We start from the raw sequence: 16,766 nt of genomic DNA, 5'->3' as shown, positions 1-16,766 counted from the left end.
CGGCCGCTTGGAAGGGGAGCGTTGCTGGGGCAGCTCTTGTTCTGACCTGCCCCAATTTGGCCTCAGTGCCTTCAAGACCGGCTTCGCAGATGCTCTCTGTCTTTTGCAGCTCATCAAGCGTCCATCCGTGAGATTTGTGGCGTCTCTGTCTTGCCAATTAGACGGAATGACGCTGAGAGCGGTGAACTTGGATGGTTATTATTTTTTGAAACCAAGATGTAATGTCAGCTGAACTTTCCAAAAGTGACATTCATTAGACCGCAAGGATTTTGCTGTGTGATATTTCTTCCCCTCCCTCCTACTTCGTCCTGATTTTCATGACCAGAAGATGGACGTGAAAGGATTGTTTGCAGCCAGAGATGATGGAGACCCTGAAGAGGTCACCAGGGGCCTGTCCTGGCCCTTCCTGGCCTGGTCTGGATGTGGGCAGGGACCCTCTGCAGAAAGGCCAGCGGGAGAGGGCTGGGCAGGGTTTTGTGACTGCTGGACTGCAACTCCCATCAAGCCCTACAGACAGCAAAGCCCATGTTGTCAAGCAACGCCAGGAGGGCCACAGGATTCCCAAACCTGGAGCAGATCTTGCTAAGTCCCATTAAACTCACCCTTGTGCAAAACCCGTTGACTCGGGGCATAGCTACTCCAGGAGGGACCCGCTCCTGGCTTGTTTAGGCTATGGATGCCGACAAGCTTTGCACTTAAAGTGAATTAAAGGTTTTTGTTCTTTGCACATGGCAGGAAATAAAAGATGGAGCTGCAAAATCCTGTAGTAGAACTCCAGCTTTATTTGTAAACTCTTCTTTGGTTAAGTAAGAAGACTCAAACATGAGAAGGCGGCAAAAGATGGAAAACAGAATGAGAACGGAAAGAGAAATCCACTCCAGGTTCAAGGCTCTTGCAAGACACAAACTACGGCGACTATGGGGAGAAACAAGCAGGACGGGGAAATGGGTCGCCTTGAACTCGCCTCCTGCTGCCCTCCGTGGCTGGAGGGCCCACCTTCCCCCCCTCCCAAAAAAAATCTAGTGGAAACTGTGGCCAGCGCCACAAATGGGCCGTCAAGCCAAAGCCATTGTGGGGCGCAGGTGGTCAGTGGGGGTCCAGCCGGAGGAGGAAGGTGCTCTCTGTCCTGGGAGCCTCTCGGTTGACCTATTGGGGACAGGACAAGGTGGGGCAGGACAAGGCAAGGCAAGGGCAGGGGGGCTAGTGAGGAGGTCAGAGGGCCTCCTCTTCACAGCGGGGGCTCATTGCAGAGGACGATTTCCAGCTCCTTGCGGTAAAGCTTTCCTCCATCGGAGAGATTCATGATACTCTTCCTGTACTGGGTGAGCTGCTGGATTCCCATTTCCTGCATGGAGACAAGGAAAAGATGGGGAAAGACCATTGGGGAGACTAGGTTAGCTTGGCCAGGAATGAAGCATTCCCCTCACATCTGAATCCCAGAGGCATGGGCGGCTTGGAGGTTTCCGTGTCTGAGGAATGGTGGCTTCACTCCAGGACCTAAAAGGAGCCATCTGAGGTGCTGGAGTGCCTAACCCCAAAGGAGGCTCAGCACTTTGGGGGCTCTGGACGGAGGGCTGGAGTGGACCCACTGCCCTGTGGACATAGATAGACTGATGGGTTCCTCAGCCACCTGCTCCCTCAGCGGTCATCTGAGGTCCAGCACTTGGCCTTGCTCTTTCTCCTTTGAGCTGAAACATGGAGTGAGTTCGCCCAAGTGGGACCAACAAGTGGGAGTCTGGCTGCCTTCAGGGGTTGCTCAGCCGAGGAGCAGAGACCAACCCCGCAGCCTCCATCCACTGGAGAAATGGCCCCGGGGGCATTGAGCCATGGCAGTTAAAGCAGTGTCAAACTGCATCAGTTCTGCAGTGCAGATGCCCCACATAGCTGTGATGAAAAGCATCCAAAGGGTACCAGATCTGAGCTGAGGCTGTGGATCCCGTCTATGCGGCCAGGTCTTTAAATCCACTGGGCAAACACTGGACCCTTCAGAGCCAGACCAAGCTTTCTGGGCTCCTGGTCAGGGCTCCTGTCTTGCAACCAGAGCAATTTGTCCCTCGCAACCACACAAGAACCGCTTCAACTCACCTTCTTGGTCTTTTCATACAGATCTTTGAGGAGGGCATCCAGCTCATTCTCATCAATGAAGCCATTCCCGTCCTGCAGAAATTAAGACAGTGAGGTTAGGAAGTTCTTCTGGCCTCACAGGACATGTCCGTCAGCCTACATTTGCAGCATACACACACACCAGGTTATGGACTGACAACGAGTCCCAGCTGGCAATGGTTTGTGATCCCACAACACAATGCCACAACAATTGCTAGAATCTATCAGGTTTTGTAAACTAAGCTAGACACTACAACACATGTATGCAACACCTGATGCTGCTACTACTACTACTACTATTACCAGTATTATTACTCCCTTCCTTCTCCTCCTCTGCACTGATGGGTTTGCTTTGTAATAAGAACCTTTATAACCTGCTTTATAATGGTTACCTTTTTGCTTTGGTCTTTGCAAAGACCCTGAGGCCTGGAGAGACCCATTTTCCCTCTGAGGTCCGCCAGGAACTGCATTCTGCAGCAGGGGATCAGTGACCTTGTGCCGGGGTCAATTTCAGGTTCCTGGCCCACATTTACTGTGGCTGCATCCACACTGGAGAAATAACCTGGTTTGGTGCCGCTTTAACTGCCCTGGCTTAAGGCTGTGGAATTCTGGGAGTTGGCATTTGTTGTGGGCCCAGAGCAGAGCTCCGCTCTGGACCCCACAACACACTCCAACTCCCAGAATTCCATAGCCTTGAGCCAGACAACAAGTTAAAGTAGTGCCAAACTGGGTTACTTCTCCAGTTTGAATGCAGCATGGGTTTTCAGGACCTGCATTATGGCTCCTCAGCATTGACTTAGGAGGACCTGCCTCATGGAAGTCTGAAAGACCACCTCCATGGAAAGTGGAATGACTGCAGTACTACTACTAGTACTACTACTACTAAAAATAATAACAGTTGAAGTCCTCTCTTGGCTCTCCTGCTTCTGTTTCTCCTTCTAACTTTCCTACCTTGTCGTAGAAAGCAAAGATAGCATTGAATTCCTCTGAATCTAGCTTCATTCCCTGCAGAAAAGAAAAAGGGGGAACGAAAGGCAATGAGAAGGAGTGGAAATTAAAACAGGCTCGGCGTCCAGAGAGAGAGAGAGGGACCCAGGCGCACTCCCTTTTTACCTGGAATTTCAAGAGGAAGTTCTCTTGCACCGGAAGCAGTCTGCAAGGAAAGCGGCAGGAAAGCAGCATCAGAGCCTCATGGGCAACAGCAGTGGTCCCCAAACCGTGCCCTTTGAGGGACTTTGGACTTCGGTCCCCAGAATCCCAGGCTATTGGCAGACATGGCTGAGGCTTCTGGGAGCTGAAGTCCAAAAGCTCTTAAAGGTAACAGTTTGGGGACCACTGGTCTAAAGTCACAGGAGGATAGGTTTTGTTGCAGCCTTAGAAAGGACATCTTGACAGTGGAAGCCATTGCCTCGGGAGACAGCTGGGCCCCCTTCTCTGGACGTCTCCATAAAGAGACCCTTTGCGGATCAAAGGGTCGGACTCTGTGTCTATGATCCCCCTCCAGCTCTATGAGTCTGGATTTCCATGAACGTGGTCAATGCCGAGAGAAGGAGACCTTACCGTGACATTTCCGACAGGCACAGCTTTCCGTCTCCATTCAGGTCAAACATCCGTAGCTGTGGGGTCACAAAGGGGCTGCTGGTTAGTGGCGCAGGCTCTTGCGCGGTGAATATCTGGGCTCCAAAAGCTCACCAGAAAAGCCCCTTTCCTCCCCTCCGCTCCGCATCCAAGTGCAGCCGAACAGCCCCTGCCACCCGCCCCTGGGCTCCGCTTCTCCAACTTACGATGGTCTGCGTATATTCTTTCAGTTTTGGTTCCTCGTAGGGTCTGTTGGCCTTCTCTAGCAAGTCTGACAGAAATCCCTGGGGGGGAGGACAAGAAAGACGGAGGGATTTGTGGAGGGATTCAGCACCAGATCTCCAAAATTAGCATTCCCCTCGAGAGGGAAGGAGGCTCTAGCAAGAAGATTTTAAGCATCGCTGAAGATGCCAAAGCCACAGATGCTGGCGAAACGACAGGAATAAACTCTTCCAGAACATGGCCACAGAGCCTGAAAAACCCACAAAAAACCCTATGGATGCTGGCCATGAAAGCCTTTGGCGTCACATCTTAAGCACTACTGTGTACAGAAGGTGGGATTAGAAGTGGCAGACTCAAGTTGCAGGAAAGGATACTCTTGAGTTAACATGGAGGAAGACCGTGAACCGTAACATCTAGGTCTCTCCCTATGCAGATGGGGGAAAGGAGCCTGTTTGCGGTACTGCCACTGGATGTGCCCCTAGGAAGACATGGCTGTGCCATGGAGTCTCCCTTCAACCTAGAATGTTTTCTTGGGACGCACAATTGGGAATAAAGGTGAGAAAGGTGACCACTGGCATGCGCCAGTGTGTGTGTGTGTGTGTGAACCGATGGTCCTCTTGATATACTTTGTGGGGTTTTAAAACACAACCTATCTCTTCCTTTGAGTCTCTCCTGGTTCCCACCTGGAGCTCATTGGCTTCTATGTAACCGCTGCGATCCGTATCATATTTCCGCCAGGCCTGTAACAGAGACAGCAGAGATTTGCAACAAAGACTGTATGTATGCAGAGGTATATAGGTTAATAGATATAAATATAAAGAGAGAGATTGTGGGGTTTTGTTTGTTTTTTTGTTAGGGGATTTATCTGCTGTCTCCCCCAAAATACCTTGAAATGGCTAACGGAACAAGAAGAAGACAGTAGCAAAAGGAATTTTTTTGGTGGGGGGGGTGAGGAAAGAGAATTAAAATCAACAATAAACTTGTACCTGGAAATCCATAAGAGACCTCTCCATCTGTTAAAAAATGTTCACTAAAGGCATCCCTGCATTTCCAAATCTCCCATATTCATGGGAGAAGGTTCTGGATCTCTCGCCTTTTGTTTAGAGGAGGTCTTGACCAGTGGAAAAACACTGTCCCAAGGGGTCCCTCTCCTTATGACAGGGATGAATATTTTAGGCACAAATTATTATAAGTGGTTATTGTCTGAGCGGGATGAGGGTTAATATTTCATGGCCTGCGCTGGCCTTGCCACTTAATTTGCCCATTAGCCAACAGCAGGTGGACTCCAGTTTCATCCATCCAAGTGCAGGATCAGTTTTCCCATTGTTCGTTTTAATTGATCAGATGGGTTGCGGCTGCTGCTGCTGCTTCCCAGCTGTTGGGCGGCCGTCTCAAGATGGCTGCGCGGGTGACACTTCCTAATTTACGCTGCTCTGGTGCAGCCAACATCCCTCTCCTGGGCAGAAGTGCCAGGGGTCAGTTGGGCTGCAGCCCGTTTGGGTTCAGCCAACATCTTTGGGATGGAGCCAGATCCTTAGCTGCCAGGACCCCGATCCTGACCAGCTGCTTGAAGGTATGTGTCTTGAAGGAGGTCACCTTGCGGATTGGAAAAGTGAAGCCGATGGCCCAACTCTGTTTGCCCTGCTGCCAGTGTTGAGTGATGCTGCCAACCTAGATAGCTTCACAGTGGGATACATTTGTGGGAGCTGAGGCCATCACTAATGGCTACTAGTCAGGAGGGCTATAGGCAACCTCCACTAGTTGACGCAAGCTTCCAGCTGTGTATCGGAGGTTGAGGGCTGGAAGGAAGGATGCAAGGAGGGCACCATGGCACTCCTGCCCTGCTGGAGGTCTTCCCTGAAGCAGCAGCTAAAGCTGGGCTAGGCCTTTGGTCTGAGGCAGAGTCTTGGCTCCTTTTATTATCTTTGACGTGACACCATTGCAAGCTATGCATTTGGCTTGACGCCATCACAAGCTTTGGCCTCATGAAATGCAGCTCTCCTTACTATGCAAACCAGAGACCTGCTGAAGAGCACTATCGGTCTGCCTCCTCTTGCCTGCTGTAGTATGGCACATGGAGGGGCATCCAAAGCATGGCCTTCCAACACAAGCCTGTGTGGTTGTGTGCCACTTCTACACTGCAACACTGCCCTTGAAAAGCTGCAGTGAAGACTACTGAGGAGATACTTATAGGGTGCCCTTTCAGCCAGTTGTGTGCGTATAACTTAGCTCTGGACCAGCCTATGATGGCAAAGAGCACAATAACCTTACAGTGCCAAAGGCAGCTGTGGTTCCTGTTGGATGGTGACTCTATGCAAAGTTTGAGCTTGAATTCTGAAGGAAACCTCCAAGATACCAAACCTGTTTCAGCTCCTGGGAGACTTCTGTGAAAGTCCAGCCCCAGATGCATAGCAGGCTCACTAGCCCCCTTTGGTCAGGGATAAGTGCGGACTCATGCGTTGCAGGATCTCCTTACCTCCATGAACTCGGCACTGGAGCTGACATGCTGCCGGAAGCACAGAAGGAAGTTCTCCTCGGTGGGAAGGATCTGCGCCAGCTGCAGGAAAGGAAGGAAGGGACGGAGGAGGAAGAGGGCACAGTGCCAGCCTCAGAGCGGAGCTCAGAACAAGGGCAGCCATCTCTTGGAAGTATTTCTCAGCAACGCAACACCTGATGTATTGCCCTTGCTAGTAACAGCAATAATACCCAAAGCCCAGAGCTCAGGACAGTGGCTTTTGGAGGGTGTATGTGTGTATGTTTGGGGAGCTACTTTGAGGACGACCCAGTCAGCCATGGCTTTGGAGAGGATTCCTGGCCTCTCCAGCACCTGAGTCCTCAGCTGCTGCTGGGAAGGGTCCCTTGGGGAGGAGAAGGGCTCCCAGGACGGCCGTCTGCCCATCTGAGCCCAGACCGAGAGCGGATGGCCTTCTATAGCTCCTCTTCCAGGCCAGGCCTCGAACCTCAAGTGCCTCTGAAATGGTGCATTCAGGTTAAGAATGCAGACTTGACTGAGCTCCCCAGTTCCAGCAGGGCCAGAAGGCCTCTTTGGGGCTTTATCTGAGCACCCACCAGAACTCAGAAGCCTGTGTTTGGTGCCCTAAGGCATCTGAAGGAAGAGTGCCTTGGGGCATGTGCAGAATGCCTTGCTACCAGTCCTGGTAAAAATATCAGCCTGCTTTCTCCTTAGTTTCTGGGAGGAAGAGAGAGGGCCAAAGACACTTTTCACCAAATTGCCGACTGCACCAGGTTTGCATCTCGCAAAGGCAAAGTCATCAAAGTGATGGTGGCAAGTGGAGTCTGTATCCCTAGACAGGCTCTGGGGAGGCTCTTTGGGGAAAGGACCCCAGACCCCTTCCCTTCCAGAGTCCCACAGCTCACCTCAGACATCTCAATTTTCCCATCGGCGTTTTTGTCATATTTCCGCATGAACTCCTGCATCTTCTCGGCAAAGTTGGGAATTTTGGACTCCTGTAAAAAAGGAAAGGAAAAGAAAGGAAAGGTGGAACGTACAGTCATGCAGGCTCAGTTTAATGGGCAAAGTTGGAGGGAGAGCTATAGGGCGTCTTTTGGGGTCTATGGTTCATTTGGGATGGACACGGTGTCTCACTCCTTGGCGGCATCCACACTGGAGAGATAACCCGGTTTGGCACCACTTTGTCTGGCTCAAGGTTATGGCATTCTGGGAGTTGGAGTTTGTTGTGGGCCCAGAGCAGAGGGGAGCTCCGCTCTGGAGCCCACAACATACACCAACTCTCAGAATGCCATAGCTTTGAGCTAGGATGCTGAAAAGCGGTGCCAAACTGGGTTATTCCTCCAATGTGGATGCAGCCCTTGTTGTCTTGGCAGGAGTCTTAGCAACAGGATCTATAGATTGCCGACAAAGTCCCCTTTAAGGTTCTCTCTTTCCAATAAAACAAGACTCTGCATGTGAGAGAGAGACTCATATTTTTTGATATGGCTTTATGAACCCGCTTCCCACCCAACAGCATCCACGGCCATAAGAAACCATTTGGATGAAACAGCAGCCATATTAATCCAAAAAGAGGAGCCCAGTGTCTTTGGAGAAGAAGAAAGGGAGCGAAGAGCCACATCCATATGACCCTCTTTACTGCCAGTTTCAAATATATTGCAAATTGCTTATACACTGCAAATACATTGCAAAGCATTTAACTTGGCTGTACTTGTATGGTGCCCTAAGATCTCATAACCGAGGCTGGGGCACAAATATGTTAATAAATTCAATAAAATGAAAATGAATAAAGTGGAGGTTAATCCAGTCTCCCTTAGATGTATGCCCACGGCATGCAAAGGCTCTTCTCCCACATCGATGGGCAAAAGGGCTGAATGAAGCCTTGGGATGAAATGGAGGGCAGAGGGACAGGAAGGAAGTCCTATTGATTGATTAAATGCCCGGCCCTACCATGCCAGCCCCCTTCCTGGCGCGCTCCAGCTCTCGGAAGAAGTTCTCTAGTTCTTTGCCTTCGATGTAGCCATTCCCTGCAAGGAGAGAAAAGAAGGAGCGGAAGAAAGGAGAGAGGTCAGAGCCAGAGAAAAGGATGGGGACCCTGACCTCCAGGCCTCTCTTGGGGGCTATATCTTCATCTGCATCTCCCAGCATCCCCTTCGCCACAAAAGTCAGTCAGTTTGGCTTTCAGCTGCAGTGGGCAACCTCCAGGCCAAGGTGGCCTCCAGGCCAAGGTGGCCTCCAGACCAAGGTGGCCTCGCCTGGGCAATCCACTCTACGTTCTAGTCTGAACTTTAGAGGATTTCTCCAAGTCACTACCCATAGCCAAGGAACCAAAGCCAGGGCTTTCCCCAGCTGCCCTTCCACCTTGGTCCAGAAGGAAAGGGCATAAGGAGAGATGTCGCCTTTGTGCAAAACAGCTCCCAAATTCAAACAAATCAATAAAAAGTCCGAGAAAAGCCCCAGCAAAGGCCTAGCCATCATTCTGGCGACTGGGCTGGAATTCAGTATCTCCCTATTTACAAGTGCAGCCAGGAGGAAAATAGAAATGGAGGCATTTCCCCGAACCCACATTGATAAGCTCTGTCAATGCCATTTTTCAACCAGGAATGGATGGACCCTTTCTGGGGGAAGAAGGCAGTTCCAAAACGCAGCCAACCTCCAGAAACAAGGGCAATACATCAGAATTAGGTGGCATTTAACCACCCGTTTGCCTCCTCCTTCCAGCTTTTGGGGCTTGTGGCTCGGCCCTAAAGCTTAGGGCATGCTGCCCTTAGGCCTGAAAAGGCAGCAGGAAGCAGCCCTACAAATACAATTCAAGACCCACTTCTAATATTTTGTGGACTTTGAATTCAGAAGCTTTCCCCAAATGCAGCTGAGGAAGTAGGCTTTGAAAACTCATGCTCCTATCTTTCAGTTCTAGCATCAAAGGGGCTGCAAGACTTTTCAGCCTTTTATTTGCAAATTCCAGGTCTGCCTGAGAGCTGTTATTTTTGCAGGTTTGACCCCACCCTCCCTGCCTTAGGATGGCATGCAAGACACACCGGTTTGGTTTAGGAAGGCAATGGAATGAGCCCTATGGCAGCAGCAGCTGCTGCTGTGGGGGCAGTTCTCTTCTCAGATGTAAGCTCCAACATGTTTAATGGGTAAGCATGGATCGCCTTGAGGCCTCAGTGGGGCTTCTAACCTGGGCTTAGGCTGCTGCCACACTGCAGAATTAACACAGTTTGACAACACTTTAATTGCCAGGGCTCCATCCTCTGGAATCCTGGAATATGTAGTCTGCTGTGACAGAGAAGGCCAAATAGCTCACAAAGCTACAAATCCCAGAATTTCATAGCATGGAGCCACAATGGTGTGCGGTGTGACATTTATGCAACTCTCTAAACGCTGCTGCACATGGCCTGCAATAAGTGTCCTTGTGCGTTGTTGACTGAGAGGCAGCGTTTTGCCTGGCCATGCTGGGCTGGGGATGCTGGGAGCTATGCTCTAAGTGCCTTTAATTGCTTTAATTGTGGTGCCATCTAATTGCTTTGGGTTGTGGGTCCCAAAGGATGGCATGGGGGGGCATGTTGTGTATGGCTTTCCTGTCAAGTCTCTTTGGGGCGAACGGTTAGCAAAATCAGGTGGGGAGGTGGATGGTGCAAGAGAGGACTGTGGGGCGCAAGAGCAATCATCAGAGCTGGATATCAGGAACAACTGATACTGCTGGATATCAGGAACAAGTAGCAGCCTGAGAGTGATGGGAGCTGCAGTCCCACAACATCCAGAAAGCCTTCAAAGTCCCACTCCCGGTGCCTGACTCCATTGCAGCAGTGGGAATGCTGCAGCCTCCCCCTGGATCTGAAACAGAGCAAATCTCCCATCTTGCAAACAGCCCCGCAGGTTGTGCATTATGCGCATTGTTTCTGCAGGGTCTTTTCATCCACCTGCCTGGCCCCGCAAGCCAGCCGTTCAATGGCCCCAAGGAGCGCCCCTTCCGAAGCAGGGGTCCCATGGGTGCCCTCCTCAAGAGAGCGGCTGAAAGGGAGCAGCATGGATGTGTCCTTGTGGGCATCCATCCTCTGTAGGCTGCCGATACAATGACCATGGTGCTTAGGAAAGGCTATCTTTGTGGACTGCAGCTCCCATGCTCCCAGCATGCGCAGGAGAGCTTGACAAAAATAATTTGGAATGTTGTGATGCCTTCAAGCCATTTCCAGCCTACAATGATCCCATGGCAAACCTATCGCAGGGTCTTCTTGGCACCATTCCCTCCTGAGAGGCTGAGAGAGTGTGACTTGCCCAAGGCCTCCCATTGGGTTTCCAGGGCCAGGCATGGATTCGAACCCACAAGACTCAAGCCACACCACCATGCTCTCTCTGGTCTCTCTGCTGGCTGGGGACTATGGGAGTTGTAGTCCACAATTCTTTATTTCCCAGAGCTCTGCAATGAACACGCATAGTTCAAAACTGCAGGGGCCTTTGGAGAAATGGCAATAATGGGGTCACAGAAGTCGCAGGGAAAGCGTAACCGAAGGCAAGGGCTGCGCTCTCCTTGCAAGAGAGGTGATGCAACCCAAAAGCTGAGCCTAACCATCGGTTGCCAAAAGGATTGTATTAATAACAGGTTGGGTGCCTTTTATCCCCCCGGGAAGCCCATCCGCACATTGAACCACGCTCAAATTACACGGGAGCAACCCATCATTTTCTTGTGTGCATCTATTTGTACGTCTCTGAGCTCATTTCTGATTTAAGAAATGCTTCTTTGAAGTTACAAATACGTCTTGCGCGGTTTAACCCTTTCATGCTGCAACGTTCGGGAGAAACCGGCCAGGAAGGGAAACCGAGAAAAACAACCCTGGGGCCCAATGTAAACTGTAATAATAATAATAATAATAATAATAAAATCATAGAAGACAAATGTTTCTTCTCCTCTGGAAGAGTTTGCTGTGATCTGTATTCCTGGAGCCCTTGGTCTTGAGTGGGCAATGGAGGCCCATTGGCTTTGCTAAAGGGATGCTGCTGCTGCGGATGGAAACTGCTAGAAACCCTATGGATGTCTATGTGCTTTTTCAACAAATGCATAAATAGACATATAGCTTCCTGAATTTCCAGACTCTTCTTCTGCCACAACTGTTAGGATGAAAGGCTGCTTTTCCAAATTTGCCCCCATTTGCTGCTCTCCTGACTTTTCTTTGGGAAGAGAAGAGTTGCTTTTTGGAGATGCCTCCAAGGCAGCAAGCCTCCTTTCCAAAGGCCCTTCTGCGCATTGTGAGCAACTCAGGAATCAATTTTTGATTAAGGGCATTATATGAATGTTTTAGATTAATTAACATATGCTTGGATGAGTCTGGGCTCCCAAAGGATGCCAAGATCACGGCTAAGAAGGTAAAGAGGCCTAGAAGAAAAAGGAGGAGGAGAAGAAGAGGGGGAGGAGGCTTCATCTATAGAAGAAAGTAAGGAGAAGAAGAAGGGAAAGGAGAGAAGAAAGAGAGGACAAGGAGAGAGTAAGAGGAGTGAGAGGAAAGTAATAATAATAATAATAATAATAATAATAATAATAATAATAATAAATTATCTCACTTTTGAGGATCAAGGTGGATAACAGCAAGAATTAAAGCAAATACAGAGTAGGGAAGAATAGGTACAGAGAAGATTAAAGGAAGGATAAGGGAAGAAAGAAAGGAGGAGGTAAAGAGAGAGAAGTAAAGGAAGAGAGTAAAGGAAAGGTAAAAGGTTGGGATGGTGGAAAGCGCAAGGGGACAAGAAATGGAACAAGACGATCGAATCAACATTGGAATAGTCAAAGTTAAAGATATTTGGTCTGCAAAAGTGGTGGTTGCTTAGGATTGCATGGATGAAGGATTGTAGACTGGCAACAACTATATGTTAGTTAGATAAGCAAAGAAGTTGGATGAATAAATGTATGCATGAGTTTATATTTCTAATATTAAGTGTGTTGGTCTTTAAAATTCAATAAGTATTTAATATTAAAAAAGAAGGTTTGCCTGATTGCTGGATCTCCAGTGACCCTGGCAGAGAACAGCACTGACTTCTGGAATACAAAACTGCCAGAGATTTGTGCCAGTTCCTGGATCGGATGGCTCTGGAAAGGAAGATGGAGGCCTGCAGGTTGCCCTGGGGCTGCAATGGGGGGCAGTCAGCAGAAAGGGGGAGAAAAGGCCTCCAGATTTGCTCACAGGAAACAGCAGGGATTTAGTCCTTTTTAAAAAAGAAATAAAAGGAAGGCTCTTTAAAAGCAAACAACCCACGAAGGTTGGCACCTGCTGAGTACCAGCTGCTGTGGCCAAGCAATAAGGAGCATCCCTTGCCTTCACCTTCCAAGGTCTGGGTTCGAACTCTGCTCTCCCAGAGTCCAAGTCCAATGCTCAAACCAATGCGCAACGCTGGCTCTCCACAACATCCAAGTGAGTTCAAGCTAAACTAGGTGGGCTTTCGTCTAAATCGTTGCCCCAAGAATGGCCAGGAGATTGCAGACAAGCCCAGATGTCCTTCTTGGGAATCCATCTCAAAGAGGGATCTCCAGTGGTCCTTGAACCCAGCCCTTGGGAAGACTATTCCTCCCTCCATCATTGCCATTCTCTCTTTTGCAGATGCAGAGGTCCAAATGAAGCTGATCTGGCCCTGGAGCAGCCATTTCTCAGGCCCTTATCACACATGCAACATTTGAAGTTCTCCCAGGGTCAATGTGAAGGCAATGCAGGGGCAATCTGGGCTTTCACGTTTGTTGATCACATGATGCCAGATGCAATCAGGAGCCATCCTGAACACAATCGGGGGGTCATTCCAGGGTTAGGTAAATTCGGGGAGTAAAGAGGATTTACCTAACCCTGGAATGACCCCCAATTGTGTTTAAGATGGCTCCTGATTGAAATCCCATGATTGCCCCTGCATTGCCTTCACATTGATCCTGGGATAACTTCAAATTGTGCTCGTATGATAAGGGCCTGAGTCTGTCCAGTGAGCCAAGCTCTATGATGGAGACCATCAAAATCCACCCCAAAAGCATGGAGATACTACCTGGGCCCATGGTCCAGGTAGCATGGTCCCACACTTCCTTCCTTCCTTCCTTCCTTCCTTCCTTCCTTCCTTCCTTCCTCCCCTTTGGGAGCTCAGTTACTGCCCCTTATTCATTACTCTTTGGCCACAATCCTACAAGGGGTTGCATGCGCTTCCTCTCCTCTCTCGGTGGGGAAATATGGCTTTTGAACAAATGGAAAGTCCAGGCAACTGACGTTTACATTTATATATCTGTTTAGCGCAGAGATGTCATTTTATTTCTGCTTGCTTAATTTAGGGGATGCCTTTGCATCTCTTTTTAAAAGGGGGAGATCCCTGGCATAACGGTTTCCCTAAATGGGACAGAAACGCCAGCCGCAATTAAAACGCAATCTGCAAATAAATGTGGCAAGTCGAGCGTTAATAAAACCACCGGCTAAAACTAAAAGTCAATCCTGTTCAGCAAAGCACAGAACTCTTGGTTAATATTTTAAGAGCCGTAGGGAAAAAGCAGCCTCTCAGCTCAGTGGCCCATGAAGCATGTGTCCCCCGGGAAACGCCGGGGAAAAGCAGTGCGCCTGAAGTGCTCTTCCAGCAAAAGGGCCCAGGCTGCATCCACACGGGAGAAAATAACCCAGTTTGGCACCAAGCTTGAGCTCTGGACCCCACAACATACTTCAACTCCCAGAATGCCATAGCCTTGAGCCAGGATGCTGAAAAGTGGTGCCAAACTGGGTTATTTCTCCAGTGTGGATGCAGCCCCAGTGTGTTTTCTTGGGCAATGGCACCTTCCGTCATGGAGAAGTGACCAGAGATGACCAAGGTGGCTTTCCTTATGGTCAAGGAGTGGGCCTTGGCCAGCAAGGTGACCTCTAAGGCCAACTGGACCCAAACAACGCAGGCATGGGCAACCTGTGGCCGTCCATGAGAGGCCAGGCCACAGCCCTAGGCAACATGAGAGCCCCGGCTGAGGAATAATGGGAGCTGCAGTTCAGCCACACATGCTTTGAAGGTGAAATCTCAATATTGGGACCGGAGATGTCCAGCAGCCACCGCCCCACCGCTGGGCTTTGGCCAGCACTGTCAGCTGTTAGGGAGCTTTTGAAGACTTGTTCTTGACCATCTTGGAGGGTCATGGCCATCCGTTGGGGATGCTTTGACTGAGAGTTCCTGCATGGCAGGAAGTCGGACTGGATTGTGGCCTCTTCCGACTCTAGGATTCTGTGAATCTATGCTATGGATCTCTGAGCCATAAAGGCAGAGAAGCCTCTTTCTTTCAGGGAGTCTCAAATCCCTTTCTCTGGAGGGCTCTTGCTGGTCCAGATTATTGTGGGGTTTCCTTTGAGCCTTGTTTGGGTTTTCCTTGGGAGCCCCGTCCTCTAGTCTTGACTCTCTGCAGCCGCATGGCATCCTCGGCGAGGAGGGCACCTCCGGCTGTTTCCTCTTGCCTTGGGAAGATGGAGGGGGCAAAGGGGGTTTCCTTGCAGAGTTTGGGAAAGGCACCCGAGGCAGAGGATGCTGGCGATGGGCGCATATATAGATACACACACACACACACTCGTTTGAGGGCATCACCTGCCTCCTTCCCTCTTCCCTCGTTCCTCCTCTCCTCCGCCGCTCCCGGTCTCCTCCCTTCGGCCAAAGCAGCCTCTCTGGCGGAGAGGGACCCTGGACAGCGCCGAAGAAGGCAAGGCGCCCGGACCAGGCTTCCTTTCCAGGACTTCCCACTTGGTCCTTCCTTCGGAGGGGACCCGAGGAGGTCCTCCTTTTGCAGGACATGCCCTACACCCCGACCCTCTCTCCAGGAGGACTCCCCACGTGTCCTCCATGCGGAGGTTCCCCTTTCCCTGGACCTCTCCTACCTCCCAGCCTTCTCTCCAGAGGGGCTTCCCTCTTGTCCTCCATCTCAAAGAGACCAGAGGCGGTCCTCCTTTTGCAGGACATGACCTACTTCTGTCCGGGAGGACTTCCCTCTTGTCCTCCATCCCGAAGAGACCAGAGGCGGTCCTCCTTTTGCAGGACATGCCCTGCATTTCCCCCTTCTTCCGCCCAGGAGGACTTGCATCTGGCGCCGGACCGAGGAGCATCATGCCTTTCCCTTCCTAGGAGTGTGTCTAGTCGGGAGTGCCCCCTTCCTCCGGGCCCCTGGACCCCCTCCTGCCCCCCGGGCCCCTGCCCTCCCTTCCTTCCTTTCTTCCTTCCTCCCCGCTTCCCTTCTTTCCTTCCCGGCTGACCATCGGCGTCGTAGTGCTTCCAAATGTCCAGGAACTGGGAGGCGGTGACCTCGGCCAGGTGCAGGTAAGCCGGGGGGCTCTTCTTCGCGGCCATCGGGCCACAAGGCGAGAGAGGAAGAGGAGGAGGATGCTGAGGATGATGCTGGGGCTCCTGGTCTGCCTCCTCCTTCTCTTGCTTCTCCGCTTCTCCTTCTTCTTCCTCTGCTTCGCTGGGCTTTATAAAGCCTTTGGAGCCGCCCAGAACCCCAGGGAGGGGCAGAGGAGGAGGAGGAAGGGTCCCCGTCTGCTCCAACCCCGGCCCCGATGTCCTCCAACCGGAGGACGCCCTCTCCTCCTCCGCCCTGCCCTCGGTCCCCTAAGAGAAGTCTGGAGCCCTTGGGCCCTCTGCCCTTTCCTGGGAGATGAGAGAAAGAGGGAAGGAGGAAACTGGGCTTTAGACGGGGGAGGATGGAGAGATAGAGGAAGGAAAGGGGTTGAAGGACTGGGAGGGCCTGAAGGGGAATGCGATGCCAGGGCAGGCTTTCCGAGGGATGGCCTTGAGTTCTTGTTTGCCTCTACCTGTTGAATAACTTCCATTGGGTTTAATGGGTGTCTGCTGCTGGGTTGAGTGTGTTGTGGGTCTGCATTTGTGTCCCTTTTAAAGGTTTGGCTTGTTCTTTTCAGATTAATAAAGACTGTTTTAAAAAACATACAACATAAACCAAGACATACAAACCCAAACCTATAAACTTCATTTACGTTAATATCTTGAATGTCAAAACCAATGTCAAAATCAAACTAGACAATGCCTTGCATTATGAATACATACTGATCCTTGACTTCTCAGTTTCCTGTTCTGTCCACTCCTTCCTCCAGCCTTTCGCCTCCTTCTTGGTCTGGGTTTCGGAGGCTTCTCGTAGGCCAGGGCTGGAGTGACCGCAGGGAGACCCTTCCAGGCGCTGGTCCTCTCCCAGGAAAAGGCTTCCATGGGCTTCAGGCTGGAAGCAAGGCATGTGTTGCAATCAGGGAGTCCTTCCACTGATTCGGGTCAAGGCTTGCTTGCTTGAGGTCCAAAATACACTTCATTGACTGCCCTGGATCAGTGCTGGGGGATCCTGGGAACTGTAGTCTATTGTGACCCCAGAGCTCTCTGATAGAGAACTTCTCTGAGAAGCCTAGATGTC

General features: G+C 50.7%; 1 protein-coding gene across 1 annotated transcript; it reads right to left on the bottom strand.

Annotated features, from left to right (window-relative positions):
- Positions 1-1,228: 1,228 nt before the first annotated feature.
- CALB2 (calbindin 2) lies at positions 1,229-15,774 on the bottom strand. The gene is made up of 11 exons (XM_042438753.1): positions 15,604-15,774; positions 8,324-8,400; positions 7,282-7,371; positions 6,380-6,460; positions 4,587-4,643; positions 3,888-3,965; positions 3,664-3,719; positions 3,217-3,256; positions 3,055-3,108; positions 2,086-2,157; positions 1,229-1,345 (listed from the first exon to the last, which is right to left on the bottom strand). Exons 1-11 carry the CDS (start codon positions 15,695-15,697, stop codon positions 1,229-1,231), a joined length of 816 nt encoding a protein of 271 aa, XP_042294687.1. The 5' UTR covers positions 15,698-15,774.
- Positions 15,775-16,766: the final 992 nt, after the last annotated feature.

The sequence above is a fragment of the Sceloporus undulatus genome, chromosome 8 (assembly GCF_019175285.1).
Source record: "Sceloporus undulatus isolate JIND9_A2432 ecotype Alabama chromosome 8, SceUnd_v1.1, whole genome shotgun sequence".
NCBI lineage: Eukaryota > Metazoa > Chordata > Lepidosauria > Squamata > Phrynosomatidae > Sceloporus > Sceloporus undulatus.
The sequence above is the reverse complement of the archived record's forward strand: the minus strand, read 5'-3'. Positions and strand labels throughout refer to the sequence as shown.

Bases quoted from the DNA above. Each gene is read 5' to 3' on its own strand.
- CALB2 (XM_042438753.1), bottom strand. From the start codon at position 15,697: ATGGCCGCGAAGAAGAGCCCCCCGGCTTACCTGCACCTGGCCGAGGTC. The intron at 7,372-8,323 runs GTAGGGCCGGGC...CCTTTTTTACAG, and splicing joins CCAGGAAGGGGGCTGGCATG to GAGTCCAAAATTCCCAACTT. The intron at 3,966-4,586 runs GTGGGAACCAGG...CCTCCCCCCCAG, and splicing joins TAGAAGCCAATGAGCTCCAG to GGATTTCTGTCAGACTTGCT.